This window comes from Eubalaena glacialis, chromosome 2, assembly GCF_028564815.1.
Source record: "Eubalaena glacialis isolate mEubGla1 chromosome 2, mEubGla1.1.hap2.+ XY, whole genome shotgun sequence".
Lineage (NCBI taxonomy): Eukaryota > Metazoa > Chordata > Mammalia > Artiodactyla > Balaenidae > Eubalaena > Eubalaena glacialis.
In genome coordinates this window covers 4,960,472-4,985,271 of record NC_083717.1, presented here as the reverse complement: position 1 = coordinate 4,985,271, position 24,800 = coordinate 4,960,472, and the positions used below count along the sequence as shown (strand labels likewise).

The 24,800-nt window shown below is 40.1% G+C and overlaps 1 protein-coding gene across 1 annotated transcript in view; it reads left to right on the top strand.

Annotated features, from left to right (window-relative positions):
- TMEM236 (transmembrane protein 236) overlaps nucleotides 1-23,689 on the top strand; it is a 37,882-nt gene extending 14,193 nt beyond the window's left edge. Inside the window, exons 3-4 of the mRNA XM_061181541.1 lie at nucleotides 1,473-1,614; nucleotides 23,109-23,689. Coding sequence (XP_061037524.1) covers nucleotides 1,473-1,614; nucleotides 23,109-23,689 — 723 coding nt within the window. The remainder of the gene's footprint in view (nucleotides 1-1,472; nucleotides 1,615-23,108) is intronic.
- Nucleotides 23,690-24,800: the final 1,111 nt, after the last annotated feature.

The following is a 24,800-nucleotide window of genomic DNA, read 5'->3' as shown; positions in this document are numbered from 1 at the left end:
TTTTCATCTTGCCCATTTTTTCCTAATGTCTTGCTTATCTTTAAAAATTGATTTGGAAGAATTATTTGTATATTCAGATTTCAAGCCCTTTTTTGATTATATGTATTGCAAATACCTTCTCACTCTGTGACTTCGTACTGTTAATGGTATCTTTTGATGGAGAGAAGCTCTTAATTTTAAAAGAGTCCAATGCATCAATTTCTTTTCCTTATGGATAGTTATTTTGGTTACTTGTTTGAGACGATTTTGTCATACTGTGAATCTGAACCTTGAGGTCCTGAAGATACTCTCCTATATTATATTTTGGAGGCTATATTATTTTGCCATTCTCTTTTAGATTCACAATCCACCTGGAACTAATTTTTGTATATGTTGTGCAGTAGGGAATCAAGCGTTTTTTCCCAAATAATATCTAATGAACCGAGTACCATTTATTAAAAAGTCTGCCCTTGCCACATTTATCTGCAGTGCTGCCTTTGTTATAAATCAGATGTGTGTATACCTGGTCTATTCTGAGCTTTCTGTTCTGTACTGCCTACTTTTCTATTCCTGTGCCAACACCACACTGTCTTAATTCTTGTAGCTTTATAATAGCTCTTTATGTCCAGAAAAGTAAACATTCCTATCTTCTTTTTCTTCTAGAATGGCTTGCACTTGGTATTCTCATATTCATTTTAGAATCAGCTTGTCATTTTCCACAGAAAAGGTGGAATTTTGATTGAGGTTGTATCAAATTGTATCATTTTTAAAAATCTTATTTTCTAACTCTTTGTTTTTGGTATGTAGGAATAATTTATCCATTTTGGGGAGATTGTCCCCATTTATAATCATATAGTCTATGAATAATGACAGTTTGTTTTTCTTTTCAATACTTGCACTGTTTATTTCTTTCTCTTGCCTTATTACACTTGCTAGGACCTCTAGTACAGTGTTGAATAGAAATGGTCATGGTGTAACCTTTGTCTTATTCTTGATCTCAGAGGGAAAACTCTTAACATATCACCATTAACATGATGTTTGCCATAGCCTTTTTTGTAGATACCTTAAACAGATGAAGGAAGTGCTCCAAAGCCGAGCTGGGTTTACCCAGCTCTCTCTTCTTGGAAGACCCAACACTCTAATATTTGTCCGCCTAGCTCTTTGAGCTAGGACTCTCAGAGGCTCTGCTTAGCAGTTGGGTTGGGAGAGATTCCCCATTCCACTATTCCAGGAGCCTACTGTTAACTTTTTACACACATTTACCAAGCTCTGTCTTTAACTGAAAGCTCTTCCATTGATATGAATCCGTATTACATCTTTAGAAATGGTTCAAAACCTTGTGGGGTTGAACACCTAAAAAGCTGAAAACCAAGCTTCTAGTCTTTTAGTAAATGTATGTATAATTAATTTAGCACTGCTTTCAAACTCCTCAAAGAATTGTGAACAAAGAAAGTACAAAAATTTAATGCTTCTAAATGGTCTTCTGAAAACAGGTTCAAAAGAATATTAATGGTTCCACTGGTATCTTACCGGATATGTTACCTGACCTGCCAGTCTCTTTGGTTCTGACCTGCTTGATCTTGGTTGATATTATTGAAAAACTCAGGACATATCCTCTTAGAGGGAGGCAAATGAGTAAGTATTCTTTTAAATACAAATATTTTTTAAAGTTTCACATATAGTTCACCTTTCTCCCACTCTTGTCTGTTGACATGTTTAATGATATTTTTTAAGAGCTAACATTACAGATAGAAGATTACAAATGAAGATATCCAAATATAATTATAGCTACTTTGATAGCTATACAGTTATTCTTATTTCTTTTTTGATTTTGATAGTACTGACAAATGAATAAAGTTACTAAATATTTAATACTAAATCTTTAATGTTTACTCTAACATGAAAATTACCTAAGTAAATTATTATAGATTTGTATGTTTAGGAACTCTCTCAAAACCTTAAGTTGAGATGAATAAACAGAGTTTAGTCTGCATACCTTTGATACAGGAATTAATATGTCTGCTGCAGATATGTCCTAGAGATTTCTGTGTTTTTAATCGTGGATTGTCAAAAAACTAAAGATCACACTCAAAACCAAGATATGCCACATTCTTCCAAAGAGAGCAGTTGAAACTAAATATTGGTTGGCCTTTAAAAAAACTATTTTGTTAATTGAATATTTTGTTTGGTCAGTCAAAAATTCCCTCAACTTTCATTTAATTTTATGTGATGGTATCTGTGTTTGATTTACAGTATTTGCATGGTATGGTTATTGTATGGCAAAGATTTTGCATTTGAAATGGGTAGGTTTTGTTAATCATTCCCTGACGGAGGGGATGGGATAAATTGAGTGAGTCATAGGAGAACGTTTTGGGGTAATAGGGCGACTACTACAACCAGGAAGGAAAACACTAGACTCATTTCTTATGAGCCATCACCCCTCCAGTCACTCTTGCTCCTCAGATTGAAAAGCAAAACTGAGTTGGAGGCCACCAGGAAACCTGAGACTCTGAGCTTCATATTTTGCACTTTGCCTTTGGGTGGCAGATGATAGACTGTTAAGTTTAACATAACACAGGTGACAAGGTAGATAAGATGTCAGCCAATGAGTCTGTTGAAGAAAAGGTACTCCCAAGGTACATCTGCCCTCCACAGACAAGTGTATTTGTCTTAAACTGAGGATATTTGGGGATCGCCAAACCCTTTACTACTTCTGTAGACTTCTTAATGACACAAGCCCATTTTGAAATCGGACTGTTTTTAATGAGTCTGTATTTTCCATGTTAATGTGAAGTTGCTAAGTTTTTAGTGAAAGTTCTCTTTTAAAAAATGCACATGTATATTTTTGGGAATCAGTTATTGGCGTTTTATATTTTAAGTGATGAGTTGGATTTTTAAAGGGGCATTTTCTTTGTATTCAGAAGTAGTGATGAAAAGAGAATCAAAATAAGAGAACCCCAAGGAAGAAGTCAGTCTTGGGGAGAAGACTCTAGAACATCTTGTTCAATTGCTGCTTCTTAGTTGAAGTGCCTCCTTCTTGAGCTCTTCTCTCCTCAAACTTAGGAAGGTTAATGTCTGGTTAAATAGCGCCACCGTTTAATAAAATCACACTTTAAAACACTAGCATTCATTCAAAATACCTTTGTAAATATTATATGTGTATTTAATTTTTGTGCAAACTTTGAACTCAATTAGTCTCCTATACTCATTTTAACAGGCATACTAATAAAATCAATTGTGTGAATTTTTAACCAATGGGGTATTCTCATTTATCCTCTGGAACGTAAATTAATACATAAACTCATAAACATAAATTATAATACATAAATCTGAATATAAGCAAGTATGCTATAAATACGGTTTCACTGCATGTGCTACCTCAGAATCAAAGCAGTAGGGTAGGGGTGTGTGACAGCAAAGTTTAGAATAATTTGTCTCCCTTTAGAAAATGTTGAGAAAGAAATACCTTCTCTTCTTTGCTATCCAGATAGTTTGACATGCATCCACACTAGTCGACTTATAGCAGTTTTCACTTTATACTAGATGAAACTAAGGTACTCTACAATGCTTGGATTTATGGACACAGTTGCACTACCCTACCTTTTGTTGTTGTTGTTGCATCAATATATTTAAAAAAAAATTTTAATTGAAGTACAGTTGATTTACAATGCTGTGTTAATTTCTGCTGTACAGCAAAGGGGTTCAGTTGTACATATATAAACATTCTTTTTTTATATATTCTTTTCCACTATGGTTTATCACAGGATATTGAGTATAATTCCCTGTGCTATACAGTCGGACCTTGTTGTTTGTCCATTCTCTATATAATAGTTTGCATCTGCTCATCCCACACTCCCACTCCATCCTCACCCACACCCCCTCCTAACTGTACTATCTTAATTCCAAGCTACCAAAGTTTGATCTTTGTGTAGCTTTTCTTTTTCTAAATTTAAAAATAAAAGTTCTATATTTGACATATGCTTAAAGCAATCTTTCCTGGCCCAAAGAATCCTTTCTGCTAACTTCATACTACCAGCTGAAATACCTAAGTATCAAGTGATTACCAAGCCGTAACGTTTAAGTGGATCATTTTCCGTAGACTGGGGCTCACTTGGGAATATTTTTTGGAACAAGGATCTCTGAGGCATGGCAATCTCACAGATGCACATAGCACCTAATAGTGTGAAATCCTGGTCATGAGAACAAATAATAAGAATACAATATATAGCCTGCATGTCCCCCGCTCTTACTAGTATGTGGGTACAAATGAACACACTTTTACATTTCCATCTGAATTTTGCTAGCTCAATCCCAGCCTGTTAGTGACTGGACCTCCATTTCTCTTCCTCTCCCATATTGTTCTCTCTCCCATTTTTAAATTTTTTTGGCTGCGTTTTGGGTCTTCGTTGCTGCACGTGCGCTCTCTCTAGTTGCAGCAAGCGGGGGCTACTCTTAGTTGTGGTGTGCGGGCTTCTCATTGCGGTGGCCTCTCATTGCAGAACACGGGCTCCAGTAGTTGTGGCCCATGGGCTCAGTAGTTGCGGTTCGCAGGCTCTAGAGCGCTGGCTCAGTAGTTGTGGCACACAGGCTTAGTTGCTCCGTGGCATGTGGGATCTTCCCGGACCAGGGCTCGAACCCGTGTCCCCTGCATTGGCAGGCGGATTCTTAACCACTGCACCACCAGGGAAGCCCCTCTCTCCCGTTTTTAAATGAGACCCTAGATGGGTCTCCCGTGGTCTCATTTGTTGGTCTAGACTGTTGAATATCCTCTTGCCCCTGCTTTCCTCTCAGCTGCCTTTCTCATGTTCAAACAACTTGGTGTGCTACTTTCCCGCCACCCCTGCTCGACTCTGCTCCAGACACCCTCAGTACTGCTGTTCCTTGTCCCGCCACCCCTGCTCGACTCTGCTCCAGACACCCTCAGTACTGCTGTTCCTTGTCCCGCCACCCCTGCTCGACTCTGCTCCAGACACCCTCAGTACTGCTGTCTCTTGCCTCTGGGATAGTGCTTGATGTCCTGCTGGTGTTTTGAATTGATTACCTTTCCTCTGCCATTGGAGTACTGACTTCCCTCCCCTGAGTTCTACGCTCCTAGGAAAGTCCCACACAGAGTCATGGAATAGCTATTTTCACTTAGAAATACAACCCTTTTATCCCCAGAATGCATATGGAATCACAGACTGTCTGGGCTTTAATGATTTCAAGTAACGGCCATTCAATCCACTGGAAACCACAGTTTCCTTTCCTACCACTAGATCTTATGGCTGATTCTGGTAGAGCTAGACTCCTTCTTCTTTGGGAGTGGCTTTTTTTCTGAGGAGCCTCATAGTTTCTCCTTACATCAGCCTCACCTTTATTGTCTGAACCCCAAATCACGGTCACCGTTAGATTCTCCTCCCTGCCCCCACGAAGATTCCTTAACTCCCGTATAAACCAGTGACTGCAGACAGACAGCTAAGGGAGTCTGTGGCTAGGAAGTGAGTTTTCAGTCCTCCCCGCAGGACTCATTAGAGTAGCACAAACCCAGCTTGGGCACCATATTGCAAAGCGGTATAATAGCGTATCGTGGTTAAAGTCCTATAGGGCCCCAGGTGACGGCAAACTTCATTTTATCTAAGGTGCTGGAGGTCAGAAAAGACTAAGGGGAATACCTGGAATTTGTAGGAGTTTGTAGGCAGACATGGTGAAGAAAGCTTTCTCCACAGAAGGAAGGTTGGGTCTCTAGGAACTCAGGTGTCCATGTAATAAATGGGCATGTTTGGGAAGCAAAAATAACTTCGGCTGCATTTCTCACCCTGAGTGGGCAAACCTAGCGCTGGAACGGAAGTTGCCTTCTTAAGACCAGCCACTGTTTGCTTTTCAAATAGTCAATTTGGAAACCTCCAAAGCTGCTCCAAGAGCTACTGTAAAGATCTTCTGGAGGTGGGGAGAGCAGGAGGGGGAGGCTGAACTGGGGTCTCTGGATGCCCCAATTCCTACTTCAACCAGAGAAACACAACTTTTGTTTGCTTAGGAGTTAGTGTTTTATGTAAGATTTCATTGGAAAAAATGCTTCTTCTAAATGTCTGCAAATCAACGTAGGACCTCATTTAGAGTTGTTGGCTGTACCTATATCCAGCCAATTCTCAGCATCTCCAGCCATTAGTCCCATGATGACACTGCACAGTCTAGAGAAAAATGTGACCCCCTCCAAGGTCTTGTGACTGTTGCTGCTCTGGGGTATGAGACGATGCAACGCAATCCAGTCCCATCTAATACAGTGCAATTCAGCTTTGCAGACAGAGCTGGATCATCCCGGTGGAGTACACACAGGTTTGAGGCCCAACACATACAAAAACCAGATAACATTTTTAACATTCCACTTTTGAATTTTTAAAATTTCCAATGTTTTCTGTTTCTCCAAAATAATACATATTTATTTAAGGATTATCAAATAGACATAAACAAAAAAGAAGAAAATGGAAATCAACCGGAGTTCTACACACTAGAGATCTATAACTGATAGCATCTTGATGGGTGTTCTTTACTTAAGAAAACCTACTTTATAACTTTTTTTTCTCAACAATATGTGGTGGGTATCATTCTTGTTAAAAAATGGTGGATATTATTCTTGTTATTACATCTTCTACTGCATCATTTTTGTTGGCTGAAAAATATTTCTGTGTATTAATGAGCCATGACTTATTAACTTATTGTTGGACAACTAGATTTTCCCCCTAGTTTTGAGCTATTGTAAACATGACTGTTAATGACTTGTTCGGAAGTGAGAAGGGTTGAGAAGAAAAGGACAAGGATGTGGTTAAGATGAGTAAGGTGGTGTTTATTTGAGTTGGGCAGGGGAGACAAGCCAGGTTAGAGGACACAAGTGTGGATGGTGCAGGGGGTCTATGTTTACAGGGACCCTGTGCTGTGTATGGGAGTCATCAGCCACTGTGCGAGGTAACTAGCCAAGCAGAGGCTGGGGACAGAGTTAACTGCTGCTGGACGGCAGCCGAATGATGTCAGGATGATGACCATAGACAGTGTCCTCAGAAGACCCTGAGCATCCGCACATGCCCAGACTCCTTGGCAACAACGCTTGCCAGAAGAAAGGGACAATTATGGACTGGCTGCTCACGAGGACAAACACAGAGGGGGTCGCAGGGGGTCGTACCAAGGGGGTGGCAAGATGGTTTGGCGACATTAGGGCTATCTGCATAGTCAGACGTGACTGGCTAGAAGTGAGATCGACAGGCTGTTTGAGTGGAAACCGTCATAGCTCTGCAGAGGAGGCGGTTTCCATCGTCACATCAGTAACAGGTGCAGCGTAAGGTTTTCAACTAAATCTGCTCTCAGTGGCCCTGAAGGAACTCCAGTTCCTTCTGTGGAGCCTCAGAGACTTGAACCAAGTGCTTCAGGGACTCCAGCAGCACAGATGATTATTTCTTTAGGTGAAATGCCTCCGTGTGCGACTTCGGACTCAAAGGATATGCAAGGTTTTAAGGCTGGCATCTGTAATTTTTTTAAAGTTCTCCAAGCAATTCTGATGCCCACCTTGATTGAGAGCCTTTAATTATACATTAGGAACTGAGACAAAAGCAAGTTAAAAGCCGAGAGATGAAATCCAAATTCCTAAAGGAACCTCCTTTCCAGATTTCCTTGGAATGGAACTCATCACTCTGTAACCAAATAGAATGTAAGAGACGTCACAGAAGGTAAAAGAAAAAAAAAAAGGGGAGACACTACTTTTCTCTGAATAAAATGAATGGCATTTTGAGTCCCCCTTTGCTTCTTTTTCAGAAAAAGCTTATCATACAATCTGAACCCAGTATGTGAGCTGGGTTTCCATAACGTGTTTTGCACTGTGGTTAGAGAGTACGTGTGAGGAACAGTGTTCGCGGCCATGCCAAGAAGGGGGAGCATTTCCTTTTAAACCGTCCCTTTGCTATTTAGAAGAAGGAAGTTTCAGGAAAGTATGTCAGCTCTAGGATTTTTTCCCCTTCTCAAGAAACAAGTAGCCATTTACCAGCCTGGGAGTGAGAGAAGGGTAGAATTTCTGATTTATACCTTCTAAAGAGGGACCAGCTGTCCGGATTAGGACAGTGTAGACCGGGCCAGAAACTAGACTGCAGTGGGTCCCTGTGTCAAAAGGCATGGGGCATCAGGTGCTGCCAGAACTGAGTTAGGACTCCCTTTAATTAGGACAGCTTTCCATGATTGTAACAATTTGGCATTTCATTGTTAATTTTTTCCTAGGGAGGAAATAAAATGTATGAACAATTTTAATATATAAAGTGAGATTTTTGAGAATTGCAAGATATTTTAAAAGTAAATATTTTCAAGGACTCTTAAGAGTAAGGGAACCTAAAGAATTCAGCATGCATTACTTTATAATAGCAACAAAATTTTATGGCCCCAGCAAGAAATTAAAGGCATAGGTCACTGATTTTCAGTATCTTGATTTCCTTGCACAGGATTGAAGAGAGTGACACAGGTTGTTGAGCTGACAGCCAGACAGCCTTTTGTTTACATCGTGTATACATTAGTGGTACGGTCCAGTGCATAGGGACACCAGTGTGCTCAGACTCTGCTTTCACAGGCGATTTTAGGCCCCCAAGTCCCCCCATTTCAGGTGGGATGGGTGTTGTAAAGCACCGGTCCCCAAACTTTTTGGCACCAGGGACCGGTTTGGTGGAAGACGGTTTTTCCACGGCCCCGTGGGGAGCGGCAGATGAAGCTTCCCTCGCTCGCCCGCCGCTCACCTCCTGCTGTGTGGCCCGGTTCCTAACAGGCCGAGGACCCGTACCCGTCTGTGGCCCGGGTGTTGGGGATACCCGTTCCAAAGTATGCTTCCTGTGAACTCACAAACGCTTTCTTCTGGGAACCACGCATCGGCGCTTTCGTCCCCTGCCTGGTGCCTCCTACTGCTGCCAGGGCCCGGGACGCTTTTGAATCCCTTGAGCCACCCCTGGGGATGCCGGCCCGAGTCCAGGGGCTGTGCAGGTGCCGCGCCGCGCATGCGCGCACTCAGCTGGGCCCACAGCCAGTGGTCTTCCCTTACAGTTGAGCTGCACGGTCCCCAGGCTGCGCTGCCAGGAGCTCCAAATGCCGTTCAGGGCTTCTTTACCAAATCAGTCCGTGGTCTCGCTTAAAGGGTTCCATCTAGGACCCAGGCCAGAGGATAGTCTGTGCAGGTTTCCCAAGTCTTCCTGTGATGGGAGGGGATTGAGAGCATGGGGGCCGGGGCTGGGGGGAGGGCGGGTATTATTCAGCCTGGTTTTGACGCTTTCGCTTACTTGCCTTAGTGCAGATTTTTTTTTTTTCTCCAGAATGCGCATGGCTCCATCATGCTCATAGTCTCCGGAACAGGAATTCCTCCCATCTTTTATGCAGCAAATCTTTATGGAGGATCTGTTCCGTACCAGACACTCCACTAGGCTCTGGGGGTGAAATGGTGGGTGAAAACAAGCAGAGCCCCCATTGCATGGAGCTCACTGTCTAGTGGGTGTGGTACCACGTTTCTGAACGACACTAACAAATACCTATAATTAAAGCTGAGGTAAGGGCTCTGAAGGCAACAAATCAGGCTCATTCCCACATGTGTCCATTTTTGTCACCCTGATTGGGCTCACGCTGGGGTTTCTAGCTCTGGTCTATATCCAAGCACTTAACTACTAGAGGAATTTCAAACCACTTCGAAATCTAGAATTATTTATTGTATATATTAATATATACAAATTATATATTATATACTTATTACATTGTTAGCATAATTCATATTATCATTATTCTAATATACATACTATATTAATATAAATGTAGAAAAATAAATTTTCTACTTATGTACTGTAAATTAAATTACATTCTCTCAAAAATAAATACCGTATGCTAACACATATATATGGAATCTACAAAAAAAAAAAAAATGGTTCTGAAGAACCTAGGGGCAGGACAGGTATAAAGATGCAGAGGTAGAGAATGGACTTGAGGACACGGGGAGGGGGAAGGGTAAGCTGGGACGAAGTGAGAGAGTGGCATTGACATGTATACACTACCAAATGTAAAATAGATAGCTAGTGGGAAGCAGCCACATAGCACAGGGAGATCAGCTCAGGGCTTTGTGACCACCTAGAGGGGTGGAATAGGGAGCGTGGGAGGGAGACACAAGAGAGCGGGGATATGGGGATAGATGTATACGTATAGCTGATTCACTTTGTTATACAGCAGAAACTAACACAACAATGTAAAGCAATTATACTCCAATAAAGATGTTTAAAAAAAGGGTAAAAAGATAAATTAAAAAAATAAATTAATTACATTCTCTGATATAAACACATATCAAAGAGGAGGACCAGAATATCCCAAATGAAAAGCTGAAGATTAGAAAATGAAGAAAGTTTTCTCAACCTTAACAAATGGAATTTTTAAGAATCGATAATATTGTCAATTTTTAGCAATTCTTGTCCAGTATTAGATGAATCTATAGAGGGAAAGATGGTCTTTAAACTACCAAGCCTTCCTGCCGTGTCCTCAGACAAAAGAATTCTCTTAGAATTTCACATTGCCTAAAATTCAGAAATGAATTTATTTCTTGTCAGATTTACGCAATGCCTAGCAGGGAACTGGAACTGAATCTGAGGGCTTTTGGATTTACCGGATCACAATACAATGCCTTTTTTAAAGAAAGTTGTCACAGTTGTCTCACAGCTGAGAATGTATGCCCAAGAGGTCTTGCAGAACTGATGATAGGTTGAATTCATTAGTATTATTAATTATTATTATTTGATGAAATCTTGCATACAGTTTTGAGCACAGAGAATAGTATGCTGTTCAGTGTTTAAACAACTGTCTCTCCTGGTGGGGGAGCTGGGGAAGCCCTGATTAGTAGCATTTGTCAGTTTTTGGGGTTTTTTTTGTTTTTTTTAAACATCTTTATTGGAGTATAATTGCTTTACAATGGTGTGTTAGTTTCTGCTTTATAACAAAGTGAATCAGTTATACATATACATATGTTCCCATATCTCTTCCCTCTTGCATCTCCCTCCCTCCCACCCTCCCTATCCCACCCCTCTAGGTGGTCACAAAGCACCGAGCTGATCTCCCTGTGCTATGCGGCTGCTTCCCACTAACTATCTATTTTACATTTGGTAGTGTATATATGTCCATGCCACTCTCTCACCCTGTCACATCTCACCCCTCCCCCTCCCCATATCCTCAAGTCCATTCTCTAGTAGGTCTGTGTCTTTATTCCCGTCTTGCCACTAGGTTCTTCATGACCTTTTTTTTTTTTTTCCTTAGATTCCATATATATGTGTTAGAATACTGTATTTGTTTTTCTCTTTCTGACTTACTTCACTCTGTATGACAGACTCTAACTCCATCCACCTCACTACAAATACCTCCATTTCATTTCTTTTTATGGCTGAGTAATATTCCATTGTATATATGTGCCACATCTTTATCCATTCATCCGATGATGGACACTTAGGTTGCTTCCATGTCCTGGCTATTGTAAATAGAGCTGCCATGAACATTTTGTTACATGACTCTTTCTGAATTATGGTTTTCTCAGGGTATATGCCCAGTAGTGGGATTGCTGGGTCATATGGTAGTTCTATTTTTAGTTTTTTAAGGAACCTCCATACTGTTCTCCATAGTGGCTGTATCAATTTACATTCCCACCAACAGTGCAAGAGTGTTCCCTTTTCTCCACACCCTCTCCAGCATTTATTGTTTCTAGATTTTTTGATGCTGGCCATTCTGGCCGATGTGAGATGATACCTCATTGTAGTTTTGATTTGCATTTCTCTAATGATTAATGATGTTGAGCATTCTTTCATGTGTCTGTTGGCAATCTGTATATCTTCTTTGGAGAAATGTCTGTTTAGGTCTTCTGCCCATTTTTGGATTGGGTTGTTTGTTTTTTTGTTATTGCGCTGCATGAGCTGCTTGTAAATCTTGGAGATTAATCCTTTGTCAGTTGCTTCATTTGCAAATATTTTCTCCCATTCTGAGGGTTGTCTTTTGGTCTTGTTTATGGTTTCCTTTGCTGTGCAAAAGCTTTTAAGTTTCATTAGGTCCCATTTGTTTATTTTTGTTTTTATTTCCGTTTCTCTAGGAGGTGGGTCAAAAAGGATCTTGCTGTGATTTATGTCATAGAGTGTTCTGCCTATGTTTTCCTCTAAGAGTTTGATAGTGTCTGGCCTTACACTTAGGTCTTTAATCCATTTTGAGTTTATTTTTGTGTATGGTGACAGGGAGTGTTCTAATTTCATACTTTTACATGTACCTGTCCAATTTTCCCAGCACCACTTATTGAAGAGGCTGTCTTTTCTCCACTTCATATGCTTGCCTCCTTTATCAAAGATAAGGTGACCATATGTGCGTGGGTTTATCTCTGGGCTTTCTGTCCTGTTCCATTGATCTATATTTCTGTTTTTGTGCCAGTACCAAACTGTCTTGATTACTGTAGCTTTGTAATATAGTCTGAAGTCAGGGAGCCTGATTCCTCCAGCTCCATTTTTCGTTCTCAAGATTGCTTTGGCTATTCGGGGTCTTTTGTGTTTCCATACAAATTGTGAAATTTTTTGTTCTAGTTCTGTGAAAAATGCCAGTGGTAGTTTGATAGGGATTGCATTGAATCTGTAGATTGCTTTGGGTAGTAGAGTCATTTTCAAAATGTTGATTCTTCCAATCCAAGAACATGGTATATCTCTCCATCTATTTGTATCATCTTTAATTTTTTTCATCAGTGTCCTATAATTTTCTGCATACAGGTCTTTTGTCTCCTTAGGTAGGTTTATTCCTAGATATTTTATTCTTTTTGTTGCAATGGTAAATGGGAGTGTTTTCTTAATTTCACTTTCAGATTTTTCATCATTAGTATATAGGAATGCAAGAGATTTCTGTGCATTAATTTTGTATCCCGCTACTTTACCAAATTCATTGATTAGCTCTAGTAGTTTTCTGGTAGCATCTTTAGGATTCTCTATGTATAGTATCATGTCATCTGCAAACAGTGACAGCTTTACTTCTTCCAGTTTGGATTCCTTTTATTTCTTTTTCTTCTCTGATTGCTGTGGCTAACACTTCCAAAACTATGTTGAATAATAGTGGTGAGAGTGGGCAACCTTGTCTTGTTCCTGATCTTAGTGGAAATGGTTTCAGTTTTTCACCATTGAGGACAATGTTGGCTGTGGGTTTGTCATATATGACCTTTATTATGTTGAGGTAAGTTCCATCTGTGCCTACTTTCTGCAGGGCTTTTATCATAAATGGGTGTTGAATTTTGTCGAAAGCTTTTTCTGTGTCTATTGAGATGATCATATGGTTTTTATCCTTCAATTTGTTAATATGGTGTATCATATTGATTAATTTGCGTATACTGAGGAATCCTTGCATTCCTGGGATAAACCCCACTCGATCATGGTGTATGATCCTTTTAATGTGCTGCTGGATTCTGTTTGCTAGTATTGTGTTGAGGATTTTCGCATCTATGTTCATCAGTGATATTGGCCTGTAGTTTTCTTTCTTTGTGACATCTTTGTCTGGTTGTGGTATCAGGGTGATGGTGGCCTCGTAGAATGAGTTTGGGAATGTTCCTCCCTCTGCTATATTTTGGAAGAGTTTGAGAAGGATGGGTATTAGCTCTTCTCTAAATGTTTGATAGAATTCGCCTGTGAAGCCATCTGGACCTGGGCTTTTGTTTGTTGGAAGATTTTTAATCACAGTTTCAATTTCAGTGCTTGTGATTGGTCTGTTTATATTTTCTATTTCTTCCTGGTTCAGTCTTAGAAGGTTGTGCTTTTCTAAGAATTTGTCCATTTCTTCCAGGTTGTCCATTTTATTGGCATAGAGTTGCTTGTAGTAATCTCTCATGATCGTTTGTATTTCTGCAGTGTCAGTGGTTACTTCTCCTTTTTCATTTCTAATTCTATTGATTTTAGTCTTCTCCCTTTTTTTCTTGATGAGTCTGGCCAATGGTTTATCAATTTTGTTTATCTTCTCAAAGAACCAGGTTTTAGTTTTATTGATCTTTGCTATCATTTCCTTCATTTCTTTTACATTTATTTCTGATCTGATCTTTATGATTTCTTTTCTTCTTTGGATGGTATGTCCCATAAATATCAATTAAGTCCATCTTGTTTAATGTATCATTTAAAGCTTGTGTTTCCTTATTTATTTTCATTTTGGATGATCTGTGTATTGGTGAAAGTGGGGTGTTAAAGTCCCCTACTATGATTGTGTTACTGTCGATTTCCCCTTTTATGGCTGTTAGCATTTGCCTTATGTATTGAGGTGCTCCTATGTTGGGTGCATAAATATTTACAATTGTAATATCTTCTTCTTGGATTGATCCCTTGATCATTATGTAGTGTCCTTCTTTGTCTCTTGTAATAGTCTTTATTTTAAAGTCTATTTTGTCTGATAGGAGAATTGCTACTCCAGCCTTCTTTTGATTTCCATTTGCATGGAATATGTTTTTCCATCCCCTCACTTTCAGTCTGTATGTGTCCCTAGGTCTGAAGTGTGTCTCTTGTAAAGCATATATATGGGTCTTTTTTTTGTATCCATTCAGCCACTCTATGTCTTTTGGTTGGAGTATTTAATGCATTTACATTTAGGGTAATTATCGATATGTTATGTTCCTATTACCGTTTTCTTAATAGTTTTGGGTTTGTTATTGTAGGTCTTTTCCTTCTCTTGTGTTTCCTGCCTAGAGAAGTTCTGTTAGCATTTGTTTTAAAGCTGGTTTGGTGGTGCTGAATTCTCTTCTTTTGCTTGTCTGTAAAGGTTTTAATTTCTCTGTCGAATCTGAATGAGCTCCTTGCTTGGTAGAGTAATCTGGGTTGTAGCTTTTTCCCTTTCATCACTTTAAGTATGTCCTGCCACTCCCTTCTGGCTTGCAAAGCTTCTGCTGAAAGATCTGCTGTTCACCTTATGGGGATTCCCTTGTATGTTATTTGTTGCTTTTCCTGTGCTGCTTTTAATATTTTTCTTTGTGTTTAATTTTTGATAGTTTGATTAATATGTGTCTTGGCATGCTTCTCCTTGGATTTATCCTGTATGGGACTCTCTGCACTTCCTGGACTTGATTGACTATTTCCTCTCCCATATTAGAGAAGTTTTCAACTATAATCTCTTCAAATATTTTCTCAGTCCCCTTCTTTTTCTCTTCTTCTTCTGGGACCCCTATAATTTGAATGCTGGTGCATTTAATGTTGTCCCAGAGGTCTCTGAGAGTGTCCTCAATTCTTTTCATTCTGTTTTCTTTATTCTGCTCTGTGGTAGTTATTTCCACTATTTTATCTTCCAGGTCACTTATCCGTTCTTCTGCCTCAGTTATTCTGCTATTGATTCCTTCTAGAGAATTTTTAATTTCATTTATTGTGTTGTTCATCATTGTTTGCTCTTTAGTTCTTCTAGGTCCTTGTTAAATGTTTCTTGTATTTTCTCCATTCTATTTCCAAGATTTTGGATCATCTTTACTATCATTACTCTGAATTCTTTTTCAGGTAGACTGCCTATTTCCTCTTCATTTGTTTGGTCTGGTGGGTTTTTACCTTGCTCCTTCATCTGCTGCATGTTTCTCTGTCTTCCCATTTTGCTTAACTTACTGTGTTTGGGGGTCTCCTTTCCACTGCCTGCAGGTTCATAGTTCCTGTTGTTTTTGGTGTCTGCCCCCAGTGGGTAAGGTTGGTTCAGTGGGTTGTGTAGGCTCCCTGGTGGAGGGGACTGGTGCCTTTGTTCTGGTGGTTGAGGCTGGAGCTTGTTTTTCTGGTGGGCAGGTCCGAGTTTGGTGGTGTGTTCTGGGGTGTCTCTGACCTTATTATGATTCTAGGCATCCTCTCTGGTAATGGGTGGGGTTGTGTTCCTGTGTTGCTAGTTGCTTGGCATGGGGTGTCCAGCACTGGAGCTTGCTGGTCATTGAGTGGAGCTGGATCTTAACGTTGAGATGGAGATCTCTGGGAGAGCTCTCACCAATTGATATTACGTGCGGCTGGGAGGTCTCTGGTGGACCAATATCCTGAACTCGGCTCTCCCACGTCCAAGGCCTAGGCCTGACACCCCGCCGAAGCACGAAGACCCTGTCAGCCACATGGCTCAGAAGAAAAGGGAGAAAAAATAAATAAATAAATAAAAGAAAAGAAAAGTTATTAAAATAAAAAATAAAAAAGCAATTAAAATAATAAGAGAGCAACCAAACCAATAAACAAATCCACCAATGATAACAAGCGCTAAAAACTAAACTAAGGTAAACATATAAATCAGGAACTAGTCAGTCGCATACAGCAAACCCCAAGTCTACAGTTGCTCCCAAAGTCCACCTCCTCAATTTTGGGATGATTCGTTGTCTATTCAGGTATTCCACAGATGCAGGTACATCAGGTTGACTGTGGAGATTTAATCCGCTGCTCCTGAGGCTGCTGGGAGGAATTTCCCTTTCTCTTCTTTGTTCGCACATCTCCCTGGGTTCAGCTTTGGATTTGGACCCGCCTCTGCGTGTAGGTCGCCTGAGGGCGTCTGTTCTTCGCTCACACACGACGGGGTTAAAGGAGCCGCTGCTTCGGGGGCTCTGGCTCAGTCAGGCCGGGGGGAGGGAGCGGTACGGAGGAGGCGGGGCGAGCCCGCGGCGGCAGAAGCCGGCGTGACGTTGCAGCAGCCTGAGGCGCGCCGTGCGCTCTCCCGGGGAAGTTGTCCCCGGATTACGGGAGCCTGGCCGTGGCGGGCTGCACCGGCTCCCGGGAAGGGCGGTGTGGAGAGTGACCTGTGCTCGCACGCAGGCTTCTTGGTGGCGGCAGCAGCAGCCTTAGTGTCTCATGCCCGTCTCTGGGGTCCGCGCTGATTGCCGCGGCTCGCGCCCGTCTCTGGAGCTCGTTTAGGCAGCGCTCTGAATCCCCTCTCCTCGCGCACCCGGAAACAATGGCCTCTTGCCTGTTCGGCAGCTCCAGACTTTTCCCTGGACTCCCTCCCGGCTAGCCGTGGCGCACTAGCCCCCTTCAGGCTGTGTTCACGCAGCCAACCCCAGTCCTCTCCCTGCGATCTGACCGAAGCCCGAGCCTCAGCTCCCAGCCCCGCCCGCCCCGGCGGGGGAGCAGACAAGCCTCTCGGGCTGGTGAGTGCTGCTCGGCGCCGAGCCTCTGTGCGGGAATCTCTCCGCTTTGCCCTCCGCACCCCTGTGGCTGCGCTCTCCTCCGTGGCTCCGAAGCTTCCCCCCCCACCCGCCCACCCTCCGTCTCCACCAGTGCAGGGGTTTCTATTATAGTGTGTGGTAACCTTTCCTCCTTCCCAGCTCCCTCCCAGAGGGGCAGGTCCCATCCCTATTCTTTTGTCCTTGTTTTTTCTTTTTTCTTTTGCCCTACCCAGGTACGTGGGGAGTTTCTTGCCTTTTGGGGAGTCTGAGGTCTTCTGCCAGTCTTCAGTAGGTGTTCTGTAGGCATTGTTCCACATGTAGATGTATTTTTGTGGAGGAAGGTGATTTCCACGGTTTACTCCTCTGCCATCTTGAAGGTCCTCATTATTTTTTTAATCTCTAAAAGTACTATGACTGAAAGTGCTTTGTGTGCTTCATATGCTTTTTAAAAATTTTTCATAAGACTGTGACTTGTCTTCTATTCCAGATTTTTTTTTTTCTCTCAGCATGTTATATTTAAATCATTAGCATTTTTCTTTCTCTAGACCATTTTCCTCTCAGGGAAAAATTGATTTCGGGGACTGTGCATGAAGACTAGTCATACTTTTTCTGAGTGAGTCTTTAATTTGATCTTCTGGTTGCTGTGAGTTGAGTAACAACCTCATTTCACATCAGCTGCCTTGACGGCCTCAAGAGCCTCTTTGATGAATCCCCAGGTCCTCTCTAGCTCCCGTGCCCTGCATTGTCCTCATCTTTGGTGAACTTAGAATCAACTTAGAATCAAGTCCAAAACCTTGGCCCATAAGCTCTACATCATCTGGCTTTGCCACGGACAGTGTTGTCTAGTGCTTAAGGGTCTGAGATTCGTGCTCCATCCCTCTCCTTGCTCGCTGTGTGACCCTGGAAACAATCCTTAATCTCCCTCTGCCTTAGTTTACTCATCTTTAAAATGGGAACATAATAGTATCTACATCATAGAGGTTTATTATTATTATTATATTGAAGTATAGTTGATTTATAATATTGTGTTAGTTTCAGGTGTATAGCAAAGTGATTCAGTTATATATATTGTATATATTTCAGATTCTTTTCTGTAATAGGTTATTACAAGATGTTGAATATAGTTCCCTGTGCTCTACGGTAAATCCTTACTGCTTATCTATTTTATATATAGTAGTTTGTATCTGTTAATCTCATATTCTTAATTTATCTCCCCCCACACCTTTCCCCTTTGTTAGCCACATCATAGAGTTTTTCTAAGGATGAAGTGAATGGATGCATAGAAAGGGCTTAGAACAGCACCTGATATGGAGAAGACACTTAGTAAGTCTTAGCTTCTCTCCTCTTCTTCCCTCTCTTGCCCCACCCCCAGCCCCTCACCACGCTCTCCTCCTTTCAGCTCATTTTAGCTGAAGGAGCTTTACACCTACTCTTCCTACCACCTGGAAAGTTCCTTTCTTCATTCTCACATAATTCATTCCTATTTATTCTTCAGTCTCTGCTTAACTGTCACTTCCCAGATCCAGGGGATGGAGTGGTGAAGGCGGAGACATTATCCGCTGCATCATTCTCAATGCCCAGCGTAAGCTTGGAACAGCACTCTACAGTGTGTCTGCTAACAGCAGACAGCTTGGGTGTCCACTTGTTCTAGCCCTTAACCAACATCAGGAGCAGTGTTTTGGCTTCGCCATGCGGGGATCTTAGCTCCCCAACCAGGGATCGAACCTGTGCCCCCTGCAGTGGAAGGTGAAGTCTTAACCACTGGACCACCAGGGAAGCCCCCGTCAGGAGCGGTTTTGAAGCTGTTGTTTGGAGAGGCAGTTTTGAATCCTGTCCACCTACTAACGGCGCTACCTAGCACTCGCCTGCTGTTGGCACTTGAGTCCAGCCCCCTTCCCCCTCAAAAAGGCCATTTTACCCCTAAGCTGAGATTTCCCTTTTCCAAGTTGCCTTTATACGGTGAAATTTTTGAATGAATGAAATTAAAATGTTGATTTCATTTAAAAAGTGCATTTTTAGTAGCAGCGTCATTCCTGTCTTGTTTTTAGGTGCCCTTTTTTGTGCTTCTCCTCTCTCTTTTTGCTCTCTTTTTATTTAAATAACTTTTATTGCTTTCTTTTTCTTTTTGCAAGAGGATTACATGCTCACTCTAGAAAATTCCTCACTACTGATTTGTTATGTTGTACTTACATTTTCCCTGTAAGTGATCTAAAACTTTTGGGTAACAAGTTAGAGATAGAAATACATCAGTATGAAGAAATAATAAAGCAAAAGAGGTGTGAGTTACCTACTTAAACATTTATCTGTTATCAAAATTGCATTTCCTTAATTATTTGGCGTGCATGGTGAGGATAAAAAGTCGTTTTGGCAGCTGGCATCAGCCGTGGGGAACTACGCAGTAGGCCTGCTATTTTTACTTTTTATTTTGTATGTGTTGTATTTCTTTCTTTTTTAATTAATTAATTAATTAATTTTTTGGCTGCGTTGGGTCTTCATTGCTGTGCACGGGCTTTCTCTAGTTGTGGCGAGCGGGGGCTACTCTTCGTTGCGGTGCATGGGCTTCTCATTGCAGTGGCTTCTCTTGTTGCAGAGCACGGGCTTCTAGGCGCACGGGCTTCAGTAGTTGTGGCACGCCAGCTCAGTACTTGTGGCTCTCGGACTCTAGAGAGTAGGCTCAGTAGTTGTGGCGCACAGGCTTAGTTGCTCCGTGGCATGTGGGATCTTCCCGGTCCAGGGTTCGAACCCGTGTCCCCTGCATTGGCAGGCGGACCAGGGAAGTCCTTTACTTTTTACAGGGCAACGTGAGCCTTTAAGGAAGTGAGTAGATTGCGCTCTTTGTGTTAATATCTTTTACAGATTTTGCACAAATAAATATAATTTTCCTCAAATAGAACCCTGACAACTAACAGCAGCAATAAAAAGAATTCCAGCTATAAGTGGAAATTTTTAAAATAATAATTTGGAGGGAAACTAATCATGGAGCCGAAGGGAATAGTATTGAATACATGAAGGTTTATGTGACTGGAGGATAAACTTGCTGGTCTGTTCTAATGACCAAATGAATTCTTGACATCCTCAGCTCTACCCTGCCCTTTGGGAGGCCAGGAGAGCTTTCCAGCTCATAGTTATAATGCTTCTTACTTGGAAAGAGGACAGCAGAAACCCTAAACTAGTCCCCAAATCTAAACTAGTCCTTAATGAGCCGTGGAGAAATATGAGGATTATTTTACCAAATACACGTGGATTACGGCTTTTGTATTTCATTAAAAATGAACCCTAGCTAAGAATTCGTTGTTTGTACCAACAGCTCTTATCCTCAGATATTGCGACTCTCAATGACTGTTTAAAAAATGTTAATGTGTCACTTCTTAGATTGCACTTCCTGGCTTTGAAACAATGCTGAATTTGCAATCATCCTCAAGAGCCCAAATTATATGCTTTGTTCGTCATATCGACAAAGGAATTTGGATTTTCATTTGAACACCTTGATCTACTACGAGAGGTGAAGGAGAGTGCTCTAAGACATGACACACTCTAAGAAACGTATTTTCTATATTGATTTTTTTTTTTGGTAAAATAAGAGATACAATTGATGCAAGTGAGCATCTGAGTTTAAAAACAGATGATATTATGATTGTTAAAATAATAGTAATTAGCATATATTTTTCTCTCTTGAATGTAATTTATCAGAGTGATTCCTTTCTCTGTCTGACTTACTTCATAAAGTATGATAATCTCTAGGTCCATCCATGTTGCTGCAAATGGCATTATTTTTTTCTTTTTTTTAATTTATTTTTTATGGCTGAGTAATATTCTATTGTCGTATGATATCACTTATGTGTGGAATCTAATTTTAAAAACGACACAAATGAACTTATTTACAAAACAGAAACAGACTCACAGATCTCAAAGTCAAACTTATGGTTACCAAAAGGGAAACGTAGGGGAAAGGGATAAATTATGAAATTGGGATTAACAGATACACACTACTGTATATAAAATAGATAACTAACAAGGACCTACTGAGCACAGGGAACTCTACTCAATATTCTGTAATAACCTATGTGGGAAAAGAATCTGAAAAGGAATGAATATATATATATATATGACTGAATCACTTTGCTGTACACCTGAACTGACAAAACATTATAAATCAACTATATTCCAATAAAAAAAAATGATTCCTACTCATGCCACTGTGACATCTAAGTTTGATAAGGAAGTTTCTAAGGGTCATGGTTCCTAACATTTATTTATGAATGATTCATACCAGAAGTAAATAATATCTCATCAAGAATTTAATTATTTTTTTAGTTGATAAATGTACTCAATTCACACTTAAAATTTAAAAATAATTGTATAGAAAGAAAACTGAGGTTTGTCCTTTAAACAACTCCTACTTATAGTAATCAAGCCTTTTATTAGTTATTAATCATAATAACTTATTTGTTTTAAAATGTTTTCACTTCAGCTCAATACATCTCAACAACTTTTATTGACTTTGTGTCTTTAACCTTTAGAGCTATTCCATCTAATGACTCCCTTTAAATTTTGTCTTATCAAGTAATGTGGCAGCTCAGCACATTTGCTGAGTAAACTTTGTCAAGACCTGAGAAATTCTTAGCAACGAAAACGGTGCTTAAGTGTTCAGATATTTGGAAAATAATGTGCTAGTCCTTTCATGTAGAAAAATCATACCATCAACAGTTAGTAAGTTCTGAGATTTGAGCTTCCCTCATAACCCCAACCTCAACACCCATGTGTATACGGAGAGACACACACGTTCTCTCTCTCTCTCTCTCCCTCTTTCTCTTTCTCTCTCTCTCTCTCTCTCTCTCACACACACACACACACACACACACACACCACACACTCACTCTATGATGTTCATGAGGAAACACCCTACTCATTCAGATGACTGACATGTTGACCAGCCACAGCTTCACGGTCACAAATGAGATACTTTAGTCTAACCCATCGCACTGACGAGTTCAAAAACTCTGGGGGAAAGAACAGCTTAAGAATCTTGGATACAGAATGTTACCCTTCACTAAGACTCTCTCATGCTCAAAAAAGACCCTCTTAGCACCAGACTCTAAGCTTGGCGATCTAGGTTGTAGTGATCTCTGTGGGCGTCTTATAAAATAAGATTGGACCATTGAACTTTTGATTCATTTGATTTTATGATATGTGTCTGTTTTATAATTAGCATGTGATGTATTGCCTCTAGAAAGTGCTAGCAGCCGTAAAGTTAAGGGATTGTCAATTGGGGTCAAACAAGTCTGGGTGTGAATTCCAGCTCTGCCCATTCCTAACTGTGTATTTGAATTTGGGCATCATTTCACCTCTTGTACTCCAATTTCATATTTATCGAATGGGATAGTAATCCCTATCTCTCAACTTTTTTTCTGAGGATTAAATGAGATAATGTGTGAAAGTGCTTACTTAACTCAGTAGCCAGTAATGGCTGTTATTCTGAAATGGTAAAAATGACTTAGGATCCATACCCAGGGAAATACAAAGACACAAAGAGCCTTCTCCGCCTCTGTATTTTTTGCACTGTGCTACTCATTGCTATCTTGAAATTCCATGTGTGAAACAGACCTCAAATAAGAGAACACTTAAATTTCATTTTTAAATTTAAATAAAAATTTAAATAAAATTTACATAAACAATTTAAATATCTCACTTTAAATAAAAATTTTAAAACTCACAGTTAAATAAAATTTAAAATTTAATTTAAATAACAATTAAATTTTAATTTAAATAACAATTAAAATTTTACATTTTAATGAAATTTAAATTTAAACTTAAATAACAATTAAGATTTAATTTAAATAACAATTAAAATTTTACATTTTAATGAAATTGAAAGAAAAGTTGAATTCTAAATAAAAATTTAAAATTTAAAATTTAAATAAAAAATTTAAAATTTAAATGTAAATAAAATCAGAAGAAAAGTTAAATTCTAAATAAAAATTTAAAGTTAAAATGTAAATAAATCAATTTATTGCAGGTAACGAAGACAGGCACATCCACGTGACCAGTTTGCAGCAAATAAAAACTGTTACGCATGAATTGTGGCAAAATGAAGAAAACCTGACACCTTCGCAGCCAGCCGGGAGCACCCGCCTGCCGTGGTTGCCAGGAGCCACCACAGGGGGCTTCACTCCTGGGCTGGAGGGACCCCAGGAGCCCACCTTCGAGCAGGGAGTCCTGAGAACGATGTCACAGTGGGACGTGCGCTCTGAGATCTTCCTCTGGAGCTTTCTGCTGTGGTCCGACACCATAGAAATGGTGCGGGTGGCCGGGCACCCAAAGGTGTACAAGTCAGGCTGGGTCTACCCCGTCTACATCTTCAGTTTCATTTCTCTTCTTCGAATGATACTGACTCCCCGGAACCCGCTTCTGAATTCCCTGGGCATCGTGCTCCAGGATCTACCCTTTATCTTTGTTAGACTTAGTTTAATCATTGTCCTGGGAACGATCACACCCATCTTGGGCCTTTGTAAAAATGTACTCGTGACTCTCTCTTATGTTTACTTCAATTACTTAACCAAATTCAGGATTTTCTCTACCTTTGAGACATCTTTTTAACAAGGAAATGTCCCATAGTCAAACCTCTTTGTTACGCACATGTGCGTTGTTTGTAATCTTTTTTGGGGGCAGGGATAAGTTTTTGCACTATAGGAAGAAATGAAGAATAGATGCTAGAGAAAAAAACTATTTTTAAAAACTGTAGCATGTCAATTTTTTAAATGTATACAAATGGTGCTAAATTTAAGCAAAGTTATAGTCTTCTAAGTTGGTTCCCCTTGATCTCCAGAAAATGTTAATAGTTAATTTTAGTTACATATTCTGCACTTTTTCTAAAAGCACCCTTCAATAAAGCCTCTTAAAAATTAGAACATGTTTTCCCACTAAGTTAGTCCAAGAGTGAAATTTTTTTATTGTTTATATAAAGTACATCACAAGAATTAATTAGTTAAAATTAATTTTAGGAAATACACTTGTAATTATGGAATAATGTTTAGATTCTTTAAAAACATTTGAATTGTAGTTTTAGGGTCTCCTTCAAATATGGAATTATGCTCTTTATTCCGCCGTGGCAAGCGACTTTTATGTAATCAATTGATTTCAGCATAGAAAGCAGTAAATTTAGTTTCAGACATTTGACTCAGTTTAATATAATGAAGTCAAGGTACACCAGTAAGACCTAGATAAAGTTTTATAATAGGAAGCCATTAATTGAAGAGGGTGATTTCAAAGTAAAAGAATATCTTATTTGCGGAATTGGATACCATCATGAAAACAGTCAGGTACAAGCCCTGTTGAAAATTAGAAGTTCAACTTACAAATGTAACAGCAAATGCATTAGTGTCTTATGTGATAATAAATAATGGTTATCCTCATGTTAAATAATTAGATACAGAATTATGTGATTTGCTTTCATATGTTGGGATGCTCTCAGATACTCATAGCAGGGGCTCTCCATTCTGCATACATTTTCAGATGCTAGAAAGATTTCTGAGAGGCTTATGTGTGCAGAGCAATGTTTAACATAGGCATTCTCTGCAGTGATCTGTGATAACAAATAGCCTAAAGAATGGATAACTGAACTTGCCTGCCACTCCACCAAATCCCCCAATCTCACTGTCCCCCTATGCTTTATGGTTTTTCCTTACACCATAAGAGGAGGTCTATTCAC